The 20,657-nt window shown below is 44.3% G+C and overlaps 1 protein-coding gene across 2 annotated transcripts in view; it reads right to left on the reverse strand.

The window, feature by feature from the left end:
• Positions 1-19,899, reverse strand: part of NSMAF (neutral sphingomyelinase activation associated factor) — an 81,296-nt gene extending 61,397 nt beyond the window's left edge. Inside the window, exons 1-2 of one of the 2 annotated variants that reach the window (XM_036498407.2) lie at positions 19,331-19,899; positions 2,034-2,123 (exon numbers count right to left, since the gene is read on the reverse strand). In XM_036498407.2, the coding sequence (XP_036354300.2) occupies positions 2,034-2,123; positions 19,331-19,389 (149 nt within the window). In that variant the 5' untranslated portion in view covers positions 19,390-19,899. The remainder of the gene's footprint in view (positions 1-2,033; positions 2,124-19,330) is intronic. The other variant, XM_058668648.1, reaches the window with a different exon arrangement.
• Positions 19,900-20,657: the final 758 nt, after the last annotated feature.

Consider the following 20,657-nt stretch of genomic DNA (forward strand, 5'->3'; position numbering starts at 1 on the left):
TTGTGTACATGTAACAATGTTAGTGTTATGAGATTCTTGAATGTTTGTATTTTCAACAATACTTGTACATTGTTAAATATGTCTTTTTGAATTTCACCAGTCAGCTACTCCCCAATATACCATCATATATGTGTCACTCCAGTAAAAGTCCACAATGTTTTGGCCAGAGTGATAAAAATCAATCAATACCTCCAGGGACAATGGTCTAGTGCCTTCCTAAATTTCACCAGTTAGCCACCAGTATAATTAAAGTAAATGAGACCCGAGTTCTACCCATGTCAGGAGAAGTTATTCTAAATGGCATTAAATTGGCAGCTTGCATGTTCAAGGAATGGAGCAGGATTATGGCCTTAGAAACCTCGATGGTTGCTGCACTAGTAGTTGCCATGCTCTTCCTGTATTGCATACACAAACAGCAAGCCTGGGAGCAAGTTGTCATTGGACAAGCCGTGATGGCACTGGCTGTGGAAAATCCTAGCGCTCAAGTTTGGCTGAGCATGATGTGTTAATAGGTGATCAGAGACGGATAAGATCTGACGGGACTCTCCAAGTGATAACCCCCCACATCATGCCATGCGGCTCCAGTCTTCAAAGAGGCTTGTCTAATATAATGGGGCACAGCCTTTGCCAGATAAGTGTTTAGCCAATGACGGGCACCTTTCTGATACCCCATCAACCTAAGACAGGGAGCCCTGGATGACTGGCAGGGCTGCCCAGAGACGGGTAAGAGCTGAGGGTCCCTCAGAATGAACCTAAGACAGGCAGCGCTTATCTTGCTTCACAAACCTTTCTCTTTTCGCCGCTTTCATTGATATATAGAAAAAAGGGGGAGATGTCAGGAGCCGTGCACTATAGCCACACTGAAGCCATTTTGAATATAGACTTATGGGACAGTGGAAACCCCCGGTTGGCTAGATGCTTGGGAAAGAAGTTATGAAACTAATCACACGCTTAGCTTCAATTGTTCCTAGCAACTGTTTCAGAATGTGATTGATGCTGTACTTACCAACATCTTGTTACTGATTACCTATGCTATTGTCGATATGTTGGTTACTATTGTTGATATGGTGGCTGCTCAAGAACAATCGGTCTTGAGACCATGGCTTGCGTCCCAGCTTCTCTTTCCCTGAGCCTTAGTTACTGAAGAATATAAAAACCCTCAGTTGAAATCAATAAACTGACAGCTTGATCAGACCTACTGTCTTGCTGTCCATTCTTTGTGTCTCTTGTCCCTTCATTCTCTCCTAGGTGGCTGCGACCCCGTTGACTGTCCTGCTGGACAGGACATTACCACTGGACCTCCTTAGTTGCAGATGCCTTTGCAGAGGACAGACAGCATGTCCAGATGCACATGGGGGACAGGACAGGACAGCCAGCTCATCTAGGCCAGCAAAGGACATTGAGCATCTTATCAGAGGATGGAAAGCAGAACAGGTTGGACAACTATCCTGGCTAAGTTTTGCAGCAGGTGTCTGGGGCTGTGGATGCACTAAGGTAGACTTTGTCAACAAGTTAACTTTGGAAAGATTTTCTCATCCTTGGAGCACTGAAGCCAATGACATCATGGAACTACGAAAATTATTCAATACCCTGGGAATACTCTTCCCAAGATTGGGGTCTCTAAGGCATCATCAAATGACCATCCCCCATCCATGTTTGACAGTAAGGAGCAACCTCCTGCACCTCTCCCCCGTGGACACAGGAGAACCAAAATCATGAAACCAGCTTCCTCCACACCTGATGTGTACACTAATCAGAGCTCCACATGGGCATGCATCCCTCTCAATTATGTAAGCAACACTAAAAAGAAAACTAAAATTTTTAAAAATAAAGATAGCCTTAAGGGAACTGAAACACTTAATAAGCTCTGAAAAATATTTGTCATCCTGACTCAAATTTCTAAATCCACTCTTCTCATTACTTTCCCCATAACAAAGAAGGCGGAAATCCCTATATGATCATGCATTTGATTTTTAAAATGCCAGACATCAGAAACACTTGTTAGTCCATGAAACAACCCAGCTTTTTCTTACCTTTCATCATGGCTGCCCTTGTGTTGAATATGATTAGCTGTGTGCTGTTCAAAATAGTACTCCTCCAAGTTGAGCAGCAGCAAGGAAAATCTACAGTTAGGGAGAGAAAACCGCTTTAGTTTACACTCATCTTTCAGCATGAACATGAAAGCAGTGCATTTAACATAATTCTTGCTTTTCCTTAAGTGACCTCCACTTCAGAAGAGTTATTTCATGCCAGGCACTCCTCTCCACCAATTCAGTATGAGGAAAAGATGCAAACAGGCCTGCTATGTGGGTCAAATCACTGCTGTGCCGAAATTAAAATCACCTGTCAGGTGGATGTACTTAGTTCGTTACAGAAATTCCAAACTTCATGAAATTAAGATTATTGTTGCCTGCACAAACCTTGGAGCTCCCCATCCACGCTAGGTTTGCACACCCTCTCCCTGCCCGACACCGCTCTAGTGCCAGGCCACATAGCTGTTTGAGTTTATCTGATCTTGGAGACAGATCTTCAGTTATTCAACCATTAAATTCAACTAGTCCTCTCTGACAGCGGGTGTTACACATAAATAAAATAAATCAATTTACTTGAGTAGAATTAAAATATACTTCTTTTTCGCTTTAAAGTGTTTTAAACCTTAAGAAATGAAACAATAAGAAGCATACATTAGTCTAGCTATGTGGTCACAGAAACAAATACAGGGCAAAGAAGTGAAAACAAGAGTTTATCTATTTCGTGTTAAGGTCCAAAAAACCACAACACCACATAAAGTTAAGGGGAAATGCTTTCATTAAAAGTAAGGGACTTGGGATGTGTCCTGCTGTTCTGATGTGAGATACAAATAGATTAAATAAGGTAGTTGACACACATGCTGATTTCACTTCCTCTTGAAACAGCACCAAAATGTGAATAAATGCACTATTTAAATGGTATAGCCACAGATGGCTAAAATCCTGTTGGTGGAGAGCATCAAAGCAGACAGGAGGCATGTGCAAATCTCTAAGACAAAAAACAGATGAGAGGAATCACCAGTGCTCACAGAAAAGGGCTCATGCAAGAAAAACAAACACTCACCAAGGAGTTCATGAGTATTCAGAAACTGCAGATCAGGTGCCAAGCGCGCAGGCAGGCAGCACTGGGGGACAGGTTAAAATATGACTGGGGTGATGGCTCCAGTTTCTGCCCCCGGTAAAGTATCCCTATCTCACAGCAGCGCATGGCTTTTCTATATAAAAACTGAGCATGCAGTTCCAAACTAGACATGAGGCAGACAGCGGGGGAGTGATATGAAATGGGGGCAATCAAGCGAAAAACTCAAAATAACTGTTGACTTCGGGACTAGGAAGAGGAGCTTTCTCTGGTCCTTACTTAGTTCCAACTTTGGATCCCCACCCTCTATTGCAATGACCATCAGGGTAGCTCCAGAGCGCCCCCACCAAACAACATCAACAACAACAAAATTAAAATAGATAGACAGAGAACAATAAGGAAAGCTTAGAACCAGAAGGTAACGGTCAGCGTGGACTCACACACTAGGTAGGACACAAAGATTAGTTACTCCTCACTAGGGTATTGGGATTTCTCTGCACACCCTGCCTAAAACTGTTCTGCACCTCAACTTGTTAGAGTTATAACCCAGTTTAGACTATCCTAAAATCTGCCAAGTTCAGCAAAATTATGCTTCAACACTATAAACTGCTAAATACTAAAATGAAAATAGACATGAGACAGTTGAATAGTACCCTATAGCTGTTTTAAGGTGTATATAAGCCAGTTGTATATAAATTAAAATTGAAATGTCACTGAAATAGTCACAGGAAGAGGTTAAGAACTTGCATTTTTTAACATATTGATTATTCAATACCATGTCAATTAATTCCATAATGTTGTAAATTGTTGTTGATGTTATGTTGTGGCCTTTAATTGATCAAGATGATATTCTGCCAGCTCTGCCTTCAGACCAGAGATGGTCTCCCCAAGAAACCGTTGAATTTATCTGGACAATAAGATGCTGGACTCTATGCTTGGTATATGCTTGCAATGAAAGAATCATGACTGAATTTGAACTGCAATACTGCAACAAGGTGGAGGAATCCACCATGGGGGGGAGGGTACGGGGAGGGGTTGGGGGAATCCCAGAGCCTATGAAACTGTGTCACATAATGCAATGTAATTAATAAAAATAAATAAATAAATAAATAAAAAATAATTAAAAAATTAAAAACAAATAAAAATAACTGTTGAATACAGGAACACCAGCAGGAAAACAGAATACCACTCCAGCTAGGAGTCTGGTAAATTAGTTTAAAGAAGAAACATCAATAGCTCCTGAGAAAATACCTGTAGAAAGGGGCGTTTCCAAGAGTCCAGTGTCTACACCTTCATCCCACAACAAAGCCCCACAGGAAAAACCCACTCTCAGCGACAGAATTACATGCTTCACGGCCAAGTATGACTAGACAGCACAAGACTGCCAGTCTCGGATGCAAAACAACCAAACCAAGACGAGCAGGAAATCAACTGAAAGGCCTGGAGACAATGCAAACGACAAAGTTCAAAAGACTATAATTAACATCCTTACACAGAAGAAATTACATTCATGACACAAAAGCTTGCTCATCTTAAAAATGTGAACAGAAAGAAAAGCAACTCGTAAGATTTTAAATAATGATAGCAAGAACCAGTTCCACCATCCTACTAGGTAACTTTTATTGACTTGTCCTCCATAGTTTAAATCTATGAACAAGAATGAGTCATGAGCTAATAATAAGCTGGAGTACAACAATAAATGCTCACTATCAATACATAATACAGATGTCAATATGATTAAGGTATAGGATTGCTAGCAAGAGTCCTTCCGTGACTCCAATAATTTCCAGGAAGGCAGGAATCAGGGATGCCCTCACTAATTACCTCACCCCTTATTTTTAGCTAATATGGCTTACTTCATATCTTGATAACTAGAAACCTTTTCCTTGGGCTGGAAATTATACAATTCTCCTTTCTCTCTCCTAACCTTTCCTCCCGTCTCCTTGGAGAGATAAGAAAATCAAGTAAATCAGCTTTTTTTTTTTTAAAGATTTATTTATTTTTATTACAAAGTCAGATATACAGAGAGGAGGAGAGACAGACAGGAAGATCTTCCGTCCGATGATTCACTCCCCAAGTGAGCCGCAACGGCCGGTGCTGCACCAATCCGAAGCTGGGAACCTGGAACCTCTTCCAGGTCTCCCACACGTGTGCAGGGTCCCAAAGCTTTGGGTCGTCCTCGACTGCTTTCCCAGGCCACAAGCAGGGAGCTGGATGGGAAGTGGAGCTGCCAGGACTGGAACCAGCGCCCATAAGGGATCCGGGCACGTTCAAGGCAAGGACTTTAGCCGCTAGACCACGCCGCCACGCCCAGTAAATAAGCTTTAAAGAACCATGGCAAGCCAGCATAGTGGTGTAGCATGTTGAACCTCAGACATGTGATGCTGGCATTTCATATGTACTGATGCCAGTCCAAGCTGTTTCACTTCCAACCCAGTTGCCTGCTAATCAGTTCCAGGCACCTGGCTTCAACCTTGCCCATCCCTGGCTGGTGGCCATTTGGGAGGTAAACCAGAAGATAGAAAATTCTCATTCTCTTTCTCTGCCTTCTTCCCTCTCTCCATCACCCTCGCCGACATCTCTTACCTTTCGAAGAAAAAAAATCCTAAAAAAGACCATCGCATAATTATATTACTAGGAAGCAAACAGAATTCAGAGACAATTAGCTCCTCCACATGATTATTAGAATGTAATCAAATCAGTTATTTTACAACTAAAGTCATATTTTTCATAGGCATAATTAGCCTGTTTTTCAATGTGCACATTTTTAATGAAATGCAAAATTACACTAAAGAACTAACTAAATTTTATCATGTAAAGTTAAAACCTGTCTGAATCTTGGGACCAGTGCAGTATTGTTGCATGTTAATCCTCTGCCTGTGGTGCCAGCATTCCATATGGGCACTGGTTCATGTCCCAGCTGCTCTACTTTTTTTTAATATTCACTTATTTTTATTACAAAGTCAGATATACAGAGAGGAGGAGGAGACAGAGAGAGGAAGATCTTTCGTCTGCTGACTCCCCAAGTAGCCACAATGTCCAGAGCTGAGTTGATCTGAAGTCAGGAGCCCAGAGCCTCTTCTGGGTCTCCCATGTAGGTACAGGATCCCAAGGCTTTGGGCCTTCCTTGACTGCTTTTCCAGGCCACAAGCAGGGAGCTAGATGAGAAGCGAGGCTGCCGGGACACGAACTGGAGCCCATATGGGACCCTGGCACGTCCAAGGTGAGAACTTGAGCCACTAGTACTGTACTAGACTAAAATTACTTTTTTTTAAAGATTTATTTGTATTAGAAAGGCAGATATACAGAGAAGGAGACACAGAGAGAAAGAGCGTCTGTCTACTGGTTCACTCCCCAAGTGGCCACAACAGCCAAAGCTAAGCTGATCCAAACCCAGGAGCCAGGAGTCTCTTCCAGGACTCCCATGCAGGTGCGGGGTCCCAAGGTTTTGGGCATTCTTCCACTGCCCTCCCAGCCCACAACCAGGGAGTTGGATGGGAAGTGGAGCCAACAGGACATGAACCGTGCCCATATGGGATCCAGATACATGCAATGCGAGAACTTTAGTCACAGGGCTATCGTACCAGGCCTCATGTCAATGAGTTTTAAAGCATACTATTTAAAACCAAAGAACAACATAAACTATCTCCACTCAGCTCTTATGGAATAACCACATTCATGGTCACTTACAATCATTCAACACCCTGTTGGTGATCAGTATTGACAGGGGATTAAGAAGGTTTTGCTACTCAATCATTTCTCTAGATTGGCGATATAAAACAGGCTTCAGTGTCTTGAGTTTGACACCAGCTCAAGGGGAGAGAATTCTGGGACTCCCCAGGTGAAACACGTGGAGGCAAGAAAGGCCGTTGGTGTTGCGATCTCTGCTCTGAATTCCCCAACAGCATCCTTAGGTCAAGCTGAACTACACATCTTCATTAAAGGATTAGGTTCAACAAACTGGACACATTTACAAGCGTCTAAAAATTATTTGTGAAATAGGCAATACATTTAAGTAAACTGTTAGCCTAGATTAAGACCACAGTACTGTGACCACCACCTTGCCCTGCAACCACTGGAAGCATCTTCCGGCAATTCACTGGACAGCAGTGTGAAGGCTCAAGGAGTTAAGGCAATGGAGGCGGTTATCTTTTTCCTTACTGTCGTATAGCAAAAGACAGGCTAACAAGAGAAAAGTATAACAAGTGTACCTGACACAGGAGGCTTCCACCATAAAGAAGACACAGGGAAGAGCACCCCCTTTTTTTTTTAAGATTTATTTATTTTTACTTGAAAGGCACATTTACAAAGAAGGAGAGTCAGAGATAAAGATCTTCATCCACTGGTTCACTCCCCAAGTGACCACAATGGCCAGAACTAAAAGCCAATCCAAAGCCAGGAGCCTGAAGCTTGTTCCATGTCTCCCACGCAGATGCAGGGTCCTGAGGCTTTGGGCCATCCTCTACTGCTTTCCCAGGCCACAGCAGGGAGCTGGATGGGAAGTGGAGCAGCCAGGACATGAACCTCATTTTGGGATCCTGGTACACGCAAGGTAAGGATTTAACTACTAGGCTATTGCACTGGGCCTAAGGGTGCCCATTTTTAAGTTCTGTGTTGAAATCCAATTAGACAAACAGGCATGTCATAGCAAGACTGAGGAAGGAAGCTCAGCAAGGCCTGTCAGTCCAGATTCATTCTGATTTTCTGTGTGTGGCCTTTCTTCTTCCTGGGTATGGAACAGGACCTCTCTAGAATGAGAATCTCCAACACGGAGAAGGGCGAACACAATCTTACCAAGTTTTGTGGTTAACTTTGGGGAAGAGAAGTTCTAGTTTCCATGACTCACTTCAGGGAAGAAAGAGGTGGGAAACCAAAAGGCAAGAAAAGTTTGTTTGTTTCTGGGACCTCCCAACCCCCGGCAGTGTGAAGCACTCTGTGTGTGCCAAAGCACCATGCTTTGGGGGGTTCATTTTTGATCCCTCAATCCAGCTACTCAAACAACATTATTCCAACTAATTGTGCTATCATTCATGTTTTCCTTCTTAAACCTGCTAAGGCATAATAAAATTAACCCTTCTTCTCTGCCCAAGTTCATATTAACAAAATCTAATCCATTTTCCCGATCTGCATGCCAGAACTTGAACAGTTTAACAATATATGACTTCGTAGCGACTCGATGCTGGAGTCCAGGGACCACCTCCTCTTCCAGGAGTTTAAAAATAATCTGCCTCTTCCAGATTTAGCACTAGACTTGTTTACGTCCATATGTCCTTTCAGGAACTTTCACAGTTGCTGGATCACTGAAACAGCTTTGTGTTTCTAAATGCAAACTCTCCCGGGAGCTAACACCAGGCGACACAAACACACAGGGGCCCTCTGCACCCTCCTACATCTTGGGAAAGACTGTCTCTTTCAGTCTGATGCTATCAGGAACAGAACAGAAAATGAGAGCCACATTTTCTGTCATAAATCAGCGTTGCACTAGCATGCTAGCCCCAGGCAGTAGCCCAGGACTTCCTCATTTCAAAAACAGTTTTAGAAGATTATTTTTGTTGCTATTTTTTTAATTCACAATATTTGCTTAGAAGCTTTGGCTCTCTGAAAGCTAACTGCATAAGACTTCTTTGCTTTTAAATTTTTAAGATAAGCTGGAAGAACACTGCCTGTAGGATCCCTTCCCATTGCTTTGTTTTCCTCTCTGATCTGCCTCATCTCCTCTGAAAACACCATTTGGACCAGACATTCTGAAGTAAGTCTGGACAAACTTCCTAGGTCAATAATATTTCCAGAATGGTCCACTCATCCATACGTGTCCTTTCCTTCTTTGAAACTTTGATGACTTGTTTTTTTTTAAACTCTGGGCTCGGGGCCCACACCATGCTGTAATAGGATAACCCTCCACCTGCAGTGCCAGCATCCCAGGAGGCTATCAGTTTGTGCTCCAGCTGCTCCAATTCTTTTTTTGTTTTGTTTGCTTGTTTTGTTTTGTTTTGTTTTGTTTTAGTTGCTCCAATTCTGATCCAGCTCCCTGCTTATGGCCTGGGAACAGAGCAGAGAGGATGACTAAAGTCCTTGTGCCCCTATAACCACATGGGAGACCTGAAAGAAGCTCCTGGTTCCTGGCTTCAGATAGGCTCATCTCTGGCTACTGTGACCATTTGTGGAATGAATAACAGATGAAGTCTCTCTCTCTCTCTCTCTCTCTCTCTGTGTCTCTCTCTCTCTCTGAAGGACATCTCTCTGTAACTCTGCCTTTCGAATAAGATAAAAAATGAAATAAATCTTTTTTAAAAGAATCTGGGTTCTACTATGATCTATTCCCCATGAGTCTCACCAATGTATATTTTGATACAAACTCACCTAGAGAGTTTATACCTTTCGCTGCATCTTAATTTTTCTTTATTGTTCAGAACTAAGTAAAGTTGCTTTTGGCTAGAATGAAGCTGCGGCCTGCGCTATCAGCATCCCTTACGAGCTTTCGTTTTAGTCCCTGCTGCTCTGCTTCCAAACCAGCTTTCTGCTAACGTACTTGTGAAGCAATGGAAGGTGGCCCAATGATTGGGGCCCCTGACACCCATGCGGGAGACCTGGAAGAAGCTGCTGGCTCCTGGTCTCCCTAGTTGAGGAGTCAACCAAAGGACTGGAGATCTGTCTCTGTCTCTCTATCTCTGCCTTTCAAATACAGAAACAAATCTTTCATTTAAAAAAATAAGTAACTCAGTTCTGAAGTTGACTAGGTAAGTCAAGGAACTGCTACCAATACTGTGAGCATTTGTATTGTCACTTCCTCTTTTACCACCTACATCAACTACACACCTGCCAAGTTACCCACCTACTTAATGGTGGCCTGTAACAAATCAACACAACTATGTTATTATTCCTCTGAGTGTGTCCTCTATGGTCCTGCGTTCCCCTAGAGACGAGCATATTCTTGGCATTCAGAGTACACTGCTTCTCACCCCAAGAGTCCTTCCTTTGGACGAGGCCTGAAGCTTGTCAGCACTCCAATCTTGAGTCCTAATAACACCTAAAACGGACATGAATCTTTGTGATAAAGCCCAACTCATTTTATTGTCCATGCTCTACACATGTTCAAAGAGATAGCACGGTCACTAAATATCATATGCAGCTCCTGTACCAGTTATTTTCCCAGGAACAGTGCTGACCCTGCCTTCCATAACACAGCATTTCATCTTATGCCTGCTATTGTTCAGTAAAACAAATTTCTTTTTTTTTTTTAAGATTTATTTTTTTTTATTGGAAGGTCAGATATACAAAGAGACAGAGAGGAAGATCTTCTATCTGTTAATTCACTCCCTAAACAGTTGCAATGGCTGGAGCTGAGCCGATCCGAAGCTACGAGCCAGGAGCCTCCTCTGGTCTCCCACGCAGGTGTGGGTCCCAAGGCTTTGGACTGTCCTTGATTGCTTTCCCAGGCCACAAGCAGGGAGCTATGTGGGAAGTGCAGCTGCTGCAACACTAACTGGCATACATCTGGGATGTAGGTGCGTACAAGACAAGGACTTTTAGCCACTAAGCTATGGCACTGGGCCCAAATTTCATTTTTTAAAGTCTGGTTTTTTTAGCCATTCCCTTCCATTCCATCTTTCAGGCAGACTAAGACATTTTATTCTCCCTCGACTACGTGCAATGAGGTGCTTCCCACCAATATGGTTCAGATACCAAAATTCCTTACATGGACATCATCTACAAAGCTAGTTCTTTCTACATTCAAGTCTCAACCATCAATGAGAAGAAATGGTAAACACATAACTTATGCTCTAACAGTGTTTCAACAAATCAGACAACAACCCCAGCCAGACAATGACAATAAAATCTGGCTGAATGGAGACTGTAGAGTCTACTATGTCAGTCATCGGATGGCGGAAGGGGCTCCTCATCCTTAGACTGGTGAGATTCAAAGCACCTGAGAACTACTGAAGCCACTTGAGCAGAACCCTCGGAGTGTGCAGCACATCGGGACCCTGGGCTGAGAGCGGGTGGCCTTTCTCCATCCTCGGGTACTGGGGAGGCTCTGCATGGCTCATCCCCTTATCTCCTCTCTTCCCCCAGAAACAGGAGGAAGACGTAATTTAGAAACAATGATCACACCCACTTTTCCTTAACCCTCGATCCTTTCCACCCTGATCAACTACATAAACATCATAAAAAAATCTAAAAAGTTTAATAAATAAGAGTGTTTCAAGATTTTTTAAAACAAGGATCACAGCAGATCACTTTCCTATAATCAAGAATATGAAAGAATAATTAGAAGGAACAAGAAAAGCGAGAGGAATACTTTATTACTTAGACCAGTGCTTCTCAAACAATCATCTTCGCATACGACATTTGAGATTCCTGTTAAAATGCAGATTCGAATGCAGGTCTGGGGTTGGGAGCGGGGTTCTGGATTCTGCTAACAAGTCTAGGTAAGTACATGTTGCCAGACTGACATAGGATAAGGTCACAAACCATACCCCAACTATAGGTAACTACCTGGGTTGTCAACAGCCGTCAGGCATTCTGGGCCAGGTTAATGCCAAATTTGTACCAACATGTATCTTCAGGTGTTTTTGCTTTTTTGTTTGTTTTAATTGGAAGGCAGATTGACAGACAGAAGCAGAGACAAAGATCTTCCATCCACTGGTTCAATCTCAAATGATCACAACGGCTGGAGTTGAGCCGATCTGGAGCCAGAAGGGAGGAGCCTGCTTTGAGCCACTGCGCTGGGCTGTAGGGAAGGTGGAGAATGCTGGGTTGGGGCACATCACCCGGGCTCCCAGGCACAAGGCCTGCAGACTGCCTGGAGAAGAAGCTCTACAGACGTTTAGGAGTAAGAGTAGCTGAGGGCATATTTGACAGGGGAGAAATAAATTCTGGGGACTCCTACAGACACAGTCACACACAGCAGTTGCAGGTAGGTAAGGGAGTTGAGAATGGTGCTTTAGAGCAGAAAACTGGAGAGCATGCCTGGGTCAGGTTAAGGCACCTGCCCACGTGGGAAACCTGGACTGGGCTAAATATCATTACCTAATGCCTGTTGGTTAGGCTAGGCCACAGCACCTAACCTCAAGTGTCACGGTAGGGGATAGGCCACATCAGGCTGAACCACAGCACCAACAACAACATGAGAGAATCAGATGTAGGGGCAGATTCTGTAGGGGACTTGTGGGCTCTCCTCTGTGGGACTATAGCACCCACTTGTTTCCTTGAGAGCTGGGAGTGGTGAAGGGTAGAGTAAGGCTGGACCACAAAACTCACATGACAGAAACTCACCTGACTCTTGTAAAAGCCAAGGCCAGGAGGAGACCAGGCTGGACCAGGCCGCAATAGCCATCAGCATATACAAAAGCTGGGACTGACAGCAGCCCATACCAAGCAGGGGAGCAACATACAAAGGCACTCCTGAGATCTGGAACTAAGTGCCCTCCTGGTATAGTTTGGGCAATGGCGAACTCTCCTACTGGTCACAGCTCCCACTGGGGAGCACAACAGCTCCATCTAAATGCTGGAGGCAGGCCAGGCCAGGCAAGGCTACAGAACTCATCAGCATATGTGTGGGCTGGGTTGGGGGCAGGTTGAGTTGAGCTAAGCTGTAGCACCCATGGTTGTGCACAAAAGCCAGATGGGATGAAGGACAGACCCAGGCTAGGTCACAAAAACCAGGACTCTAGGCAGGCCTGGTGCAGTTATTAAGTATAGTCCCAAATAGGCTGTAGCACCCACTGGTGTGCATGAAGATAGGGCCTGTGGCAGTCTGGGCTGGACTATGCTGTTGTACCTGTCAGTTTACATGAAAGATGGGGATCGCAGCAGAACTGACCAGGCAGCTGCATCCACTAATATGTAGTAGGCTGGTGCAAGGGACAGACCATACCTGACCCTGCACTGGATGGTACACAGAAGACTTAAGTCTGAGGTCACCCCAGGCAAGGTTTCTTGGTGGACTGTCTGACTGGACTGCTGGATTCAGATCCCAACTATAGGGGAAAAAAATCACAAGATGCATTGTCTGATCTTGGAGTGCACATACCGCCACTAGGTATGCCTGTGCAGTGGACTGCAAGTCCAGATGCACAAGGGGGACAGAACATGACAGCCAGCTCATCTAGGCCAGCAAAGGACATTGAGCATTTCATCAGAGGATGGAAAGCAGAACAGGTTGGACAACTTTCCTGGTCAAGCTTTGCAGCAAGTGTCTGGGGCTATGGATGCACAATGAGGTGGACTTTGTCAGCCAACAAACCTTGGAAAGTTTTCTCAACCCTGGAGCAATGAAATCAACAACTGCTTAGAACTATCAAAATATCTATCAAACCCATCAAGTAACACTCAAAACATTCTTTCCCACATCAGGGTCTCTAAGAAGCCATCAAATGACCATTCCCCATCACAGGTGTTGAAGCAGTTTGACAGAAAGGAGCAGTCCCCCTCCTATCCTCCTTCCCCCAGCAGAACAGGAGAATAAAAAGAAAAAAATTGGAACACTTATCCCACTCACCTTTCTCCATACCTCAACCCTCCTCACCATAACCAGAGGTTCACATGGTCATGCATCCCTTTCAACTAGGTAAATAATATTAAAAATAAATTTTTTTAAAAACCCGTAAGGTCCTGTCCTCTTCTGTGTAATTCTATCCTGTCACAATATTCCTTTCTTATGATGCCCTATTTTCACAGGGGACCTGGAGAAGGTCACCATGTAAATTTGCATATTAAGCTCCACGTGCAATTGTATGAAGTATCATAAATCACCCTGGTGATCACACAGCCTCATAAAAGGAGATTCTGAGAAGTGCTCAGTCTGATTGGAGACAAGGCTCAGAAGGCGCACAGTATTTCATCCTTACTCTGATTCCCTTCCCCCACTTCCTCTCTGATCCATTCCATCTATGACCTGTGTGTGTGTGTGTGTGTGTGTATGCATGTGTGTTTACTTTCTAAATATTGTTATTGCTTTGTGTACCATCTAAATGTCAATACTTACAAAGACTCTCTATGTAAAAGGCAAGGGCCTGGAAGAGGAATTTAGACCCTCACTTTTCCCATGGTCCATATTTTCATCACAAGGGTTCTAGCATCAACATAAACCAGGTTTCAATCACTTCTGAATCACTATAAATTTTAGATACCGCAGAAAAATAGCAGTGCTCAGTAGCACTCATGTCTAGTGTGTAAGACAAAAGCTGTACGTCACAGTGGAAAGGGACTGAACTTGGACCAGAGAACATTAGTTCTAGCCTTGGCTCATAACATAGCTATTTGACCTTAACTGAATCACTTTACTTACTTAGGTCTCATGCTCTTCAAACATAAAATTAGGGAGAGATAAAGATTAAATTATCTCGAAATTCCTTTCTTAAGCAGTCTTAGATTTATTACATAAAACGGCACAAAGAAATCATTACGAATTTCATTTGTGGTATCAGTTCAACTATCCATAAAATAATTAACTATAGGCTTTCTGAAACTGCTGGATACATTAGTTTAAAATCTTAAAATGCTTAGCTGGAATGAAGGGAAAACTAATGCAGTGTCCTAGAAGTGCAAAACAAACATAAAACATAAACCTAGAGAATTTGGCATTAAGGCAGGCTTTTTCCTGGGGTCTCTGTTCAGCTTTTCAAGGAACAGTGACCCTGAATTTATTATAAAGACATTCAAGGGGACAGCACAATCAAATCCAAGAAAAATGAATGTGGCTCCTACCCTGACCCAGCAGAAAAAAAATATAAACCTTCTGAAAAAAATGCCCTTTAAATTTGTGCTTGTTACAATCGCCACTGAAAAACTTTCAGGAAAAGAAACCACAATCGAAAATCACAACACACAAGAAAGTAGAATTACTAAGTCAGAAAACAAAATAATCTAACTTGTAAAGACTACAAATATTCTGTAACATGCAAATTATTCTATAAGTTTAAAGAAAAGAATAGGTATAAACATGAACGATGTAGAATGAAAAACTCAAAAATAATTAAGACTAAAATGTAAGTTATAGGTTATACAGCAAATAAGGGAATTGGAGAAAAATCTAGTAAATTATAAAATGGATTTAAGTAACCCCCAGTAGACCACAGAAAAAAAAATATCACAGACTCATTGAGACATATACAAAAATGTAAGAAGTAATGTTCCAAGAGCTAGTTCCACATTTTCTAAAACTATTTCAGTTTAGGAACCCAGGTAAGAGGAACAAAGAAGAAATCCATATCTAAGCAAACGACAAACAACACAAAAGATTAAAAACAGCAGTCTAAGCCTGCATCTATTTTATCTATTTTAAACACCTGGTATGTCCTAAAAAGATGCCGTCTGTCTGATCAGCCTAAGAAATGAAAAACTAAACACTGGCGTGTAACAAATCACTTTGTCCTCTCAACAAGTTTTTAATATAATGAACACAAACTCAGTTGATGAAACAAACATGTTGAGTAAAAGAAATTTAATAACTGAATAGCCAAGAGCAGCAAAGTTGAAATCTCAGCAGTGTCTCTAAGACTATAAATATAATATCCAAACACCCAAAAGAATTAAGGACCACAGTTGGTTTCGCCTTGCCTGGTAGCTTACAAACCACAACCAAGTGATTTATTCTATGGCATTGTAAGGACAAGAACCCAGCTCTCCCTCCAAAGAAACTTGCCCTGAACATCATTTTTCCCAACAGGGAAACAACTGCATTATCACCAGTACAGAATGTTTACAATATCAAGGGAAACAGGTAAACTCTATTTTTTTTTTATCAACACCTGCACTGGACTTTTAAAATGAATAAAATCAATATGGGTGCTATGGCCTAAAACTTTCTCTTTTGTTTTTAGATTTTTGTTTATTTTTATTGCAAAGTCAGATAGACACAGAGGAGGAAAGACAGAGAGAAAGATCTTCCATCCAGTGGTTCACTCCCCAAGTAACCACAATGGCCAGTGCTGCCCCGATCCGAAGCCAGGAGTTTTTCTGGGTCTCCCACGTGGGTGCCGGGTCCCAAGGCATTGGGCCATCCTTCAGTGCTTTTACAGGGCACAAGCAGGGAGCTGGATGGGAAATGGGGCAGCCGGGACTAGAATTGGCACCCATACAGAATCCCGGCGTGTTCAAGGTGAGGACTTTAGCTGCTAGGCAATGGCACTGGGTCCTATGGCCTAAATCTTAACGAGGACAATTCAGTATACAATGTGAATGACCAAGTTTTTGTGTGTTTTGTAATTCTAAAATTACCCAACCTCGACTTTATAAATGTCACAAATAAATGGCACCACTGTAAGGTTATTCACATAGCAGAATAGTCATACTTACACTTGATCTTAGTCAAAAGCAATTCTATTACTTTTGGATTTTTGGCCATGATCAAGTGTTTAGCAAATGAAAATGCAGGATGCTCAGTTAAATTTGAATTTCAAATAAGCAATAAATATCATTCTACTAAAATACCTATAGGTCCTGACTATAGTAAAATACTATTGCTTATCGGAAAAACTTTTGAAGATTTATTTATTTTTATTGGAAAGGCAGATTTACAGAGAGAAGGTAAGGCAAAGATCTTGCAACCACTGGCTCATTACCCCAGTGGCCGCAGTGGCCAGACCTCAATCCAAAGCTAGGATCCAGGAGCCCATTCTAGGTCTCCTACATGAGTGCAGGGTCCCAAGGCTTTGGACCATCCTCCACTGCTTTCCAGGGCCATTAGCAGGGAGCTGAATGGGAAGTGGAGCAGCTGGGACATGAACTGGTGCCCATATAGGATCCCGGTGCTTGAAGGGCGATTAGCCAATTGAGCCATCCCATCACACCAGGTCTGTTTACTGAAAGTTAACTGTGTATCCTGCATTTTATCTGACAATATGAACCTGGATTCTTCAACATCTCCTTGCGCTATACACCTCACCAAAACCTGCCAATTCTACCCCATCCCACCCCCCAAAATAGCTAAAATCTGTGCACTTTTCTCCATTTTTTTTCTGCCACCATCTTGGCTTATGCCACTAATGTAAGAATCTCCCAATCAGTCTTTTTTTCCTCATGGAAAATATATCACTTACTCTAAATACAACATCCAGTAAAAAATGAACAAAGAAATAAATAAAATAAAAATTCTACCTTCAAGGAACTCACAATAAAAAGGTGAGGCCTCCGGTGGTAACCCCTGGCAAACTCTTCAGTTTTCCCAAGGAAAGCAACAGTTCTCTGAGAAAATTGGAGGCATCACCTTCATCACTTATTTTCACTAATTTGTATCCACCGTCTCCAAAGAATAAGCCAGAAAAAAAAAATGGGGGTGGGGGCAATGGTGAATGTTGAAGCCCAATAAAGCTGTGACTTCTAAAGCGCCTGCTTGCCTCTGGTCCGAGTCGGACTGTGTGAACAGATTCCTGTCCTTTGGATCAAGCGTCTAACACCACCCTAGTTGGAGCATGCGCATCAGCCCAAGGCTGCAGCATTAAAGGATCTGAGCCGTCAGCAAGAGAGGGAAGAAATACAACACACGTGGCATCAATGTTTTCAGATGACTGAAACTCAGAAGCAGCCGATGCCTCCTGAGCATCAGTGTGTGGCTGTAAGAGCTCCTAGCTGGTCATGTTGTTGTCTGATCAATGGAACACTAACAATACAGCTTAGATGTTCAAGGACAAGTGCAGACTTGAAGACGTGTGTTACACCACGCTGCTACCTACGCTAACCCGATCAAACACAAATGACCTTCACCTAAATAACAAGCAGCTCTAAAGACAACAGTTTTTCTCGTTTAGCAAGCCAAGAATTGTTACAAGTGACACATCTTACAGCTGGATGACAACTCAGGCGTTTCAAAGTCCTTACAGCTTAAGGCTTGATCGTTTATTCTCAATACAGAATGCCAACATGCCTTAGTGGTGATGACAATGAATAAAGAAACTCCCCGGCAAACTCTTTCCACAGGAAACACACAATGTAAATGCAGGCACATCATCATCCTCAAGTGTAAGTTATTTTAGTTATAATCTGGTTGTTATTTAACAAACAAAATCCTTTCTGTGACTGAATCGCCTTACCAAAAACACTTTCGGAGACCAGATGCAAGATACCAGAGGGCCTCAGAGTACATGGAACATACATTATATGAGGAAAACTATGTGTGAACTTCTGATCTCTTTTGCACCCAGTCATCTTTTTGCTTCTACTTAAACGCAAACTTTCTGAAGCAGCCCTGTGGTTTTTAGGCCCGTGAATTTTTGGATGTAAAGGATCAAGTCGACACTGCCAAACCACTCAAACACGCACACACTCACTCAAGTTTGCAGCTATATGGGCGAGGAAGACTGCAGTGGTAGGAGAAGCGGGCAGTTCTGGGGACCGGAGCCCAATTTGTCCAAACACTGCCCCGGTTGCTTTGGCACCCAGGACCACACTCCCGGAGGATCAGCACGGTATTTCGGTCACAGAAGGAGCTTTCTCTCCGGGCTGGGACAAGCCTGAAGCGACGCTGCTGTGAGCCCATTTACACTTCCCCTAGCGGGACCTCCAAGTCCTCTCCAGGGCGCCCGCGATGACGCCAGTCCCGCCGCGCCGCACAGCGCTTTGGAGCGCAGTCTTTCGAACACACTCAGAATCGCCCGGGGAGCCAGCGTTTACCGAGAAGACCTCGGCTTTCCTCAGAAGGCGGCCTTTCTGGCGGCGCTCTTCCCGGCCCACTCCGGCGGCAGGGAGTCTGCCTCTGCCAGGTGCCCGAAGAAGACGGCGGGTAAAGGGCGCCGCGCCGTGAGGTGTCAACTTCCACCCCCTCCCCCCGTGTTTGCCCCGTCCGGTCCGGGCAAACGAGCGAGCGGTGCCGCTCCCGACGCCGGTTCAGGGGTTGGGGAAGGCGGTCAGGGCAAGGTGGGAGAACGCGGAGCACGCCGACCCACCCTCACGAGGGGTTCCGCGGCTCCGCACTGCGGGGCTCCGGCGCCGCCGGCCTTCCGGGAGAGCTGAGCCGCACACCGGGCTCGGGCTGCCGGCTCGCTCCGCCGCCTCGCTGTGCTCGGCCCCCAGGCCTTCGGCCCGGCCCCTCTCGGCTGTGGACCGCGACCCGAGGCTCTGCCCACTGTCCCTGGACCGGCCCTGCACGCACTCCCGACCCCCCGGCTCCGTGCCTGGTCCCCCCACCCCCCACGCCAGGCGCCGGCTTCCGTCCCTTAGGGCTCCGGTCGGTATCCCGGCCTTGGAGTCCAAGCCCCGCAGCTTGCCCCGGCCCGCCGCGCACCTCTCCTTGGAGTAAAGCTGCAGCTGCTGTTCCTGCTGCTTCTTCCGGATAAACGCCATGGAGGGCAGGTGCGGCGGGCGCGCGGCTCCAGGGCAGGCCCCGCCGCCGCCCGCCGAGGAGCTCCGGAGCAGCAGCCGCCGCCGGGGAGGCGGACGCGGGCCTGGCTTTCCGTGCGGGCGCCGCTGGGTGGCCGAGAGCCCGACGCTTTGCCCCGGGGCCCCGCAGCGTCCTGGCCGCGCTCACCGCAGCATCCCCGCGTGGGGACTCTGGCGGTGCCGTGACTCAGGCCCGGAGGAGGGGCGCGTGGTGACCCGGGGCACCCCAAGAGGGCCGCCCCAAAGGCCCTCCAAGGACCTGAGGCCAGACCAGGATCCTTCTTCCGCCCCAAACCTTTCGCCGATTCACCCGCCGCTGCCGTTTCTCACGTTTAATATTTTATGCATGAAAACAGATGTTTCCCTAAAAACTTCCAATGTGTTGGCCACAGAAACTTCAAATAATGCTCTTTTAAGTCCTTGGCCTCTTACTTCAAATGATTGGTTGGGTGACTTCCTTTTCCTGGCAGCTTGATTGAGTTGTTATTCGCATAGTAAACAATTTCACTGCTAGGTGCAACTATAACCACAAGTTTAGAATATTTTCATCACCTCCGAAAGAAAGGAATATCATTTTTTGTTTTCTTTTTTTTTTTATTGTTTTGAAAGAAAAATCTTCGCTACCCGTCACTCCTACACCTTCCTCCCCCTGAGCCTCATTCCCAGCAAAGGACAACTTTCTGGTTTCTATGAATGTACCTGTTCCTAACTTTTTCCATAACTGAAGTCATGCAATGGTAACGTGTGACCTTCTTTGTCCAGTTTCTTTAATTCTTCAAGGTTCAGCCATGTGATAACATGGCTTAGTATTTCCTCCCATTTTACTGCTGATGGATATACCTCGTTTTGTTTATCTGTAAATCATTTGATGGGTATTTCAGTTATTTCCACTTTTTCACCAGCAATTACATGAAATTTTATGTTTCTTTGTATATATCCACATGATAGTAAAAAACCTTGAATGTGATATTTTCTTTTTTTCTCCCAATCTTTTGTTTATTTGTCACAGTGTGACGGCATAGACAGAGCTTCCCCCTTCTCTGCTCCCTTCGACTGTTTTCCCCCATGTTACTGGAACAGTATTGTCCTGCGACAGTAGACACAAGCCCAACATTGTGCTATTTAATTGTTAATGGTATTGTAGGTATATACACTGGTAGAAAGGCTAGTCTAAGCTATTGTCTATGCTATTGTCTAAGATATACTTCACAGTTTTGTTGGTAATCCTTTTA

The sequence above is a fragment of the Ochotona princeps genome, chromosome 9 (genome assembly GCF_030435755.1).
Source record: "Ochotona princeps isolate mOchPri1 chromosome 9, mOchPri1.hap1, whole genome shotgun sequence".
Lineage (NCBI taxonomy): Eukaryota > Metazoa > Chordata > Mammalia > Lagomorpha > Ochotonidae > Ochotona > Ochotona princeps.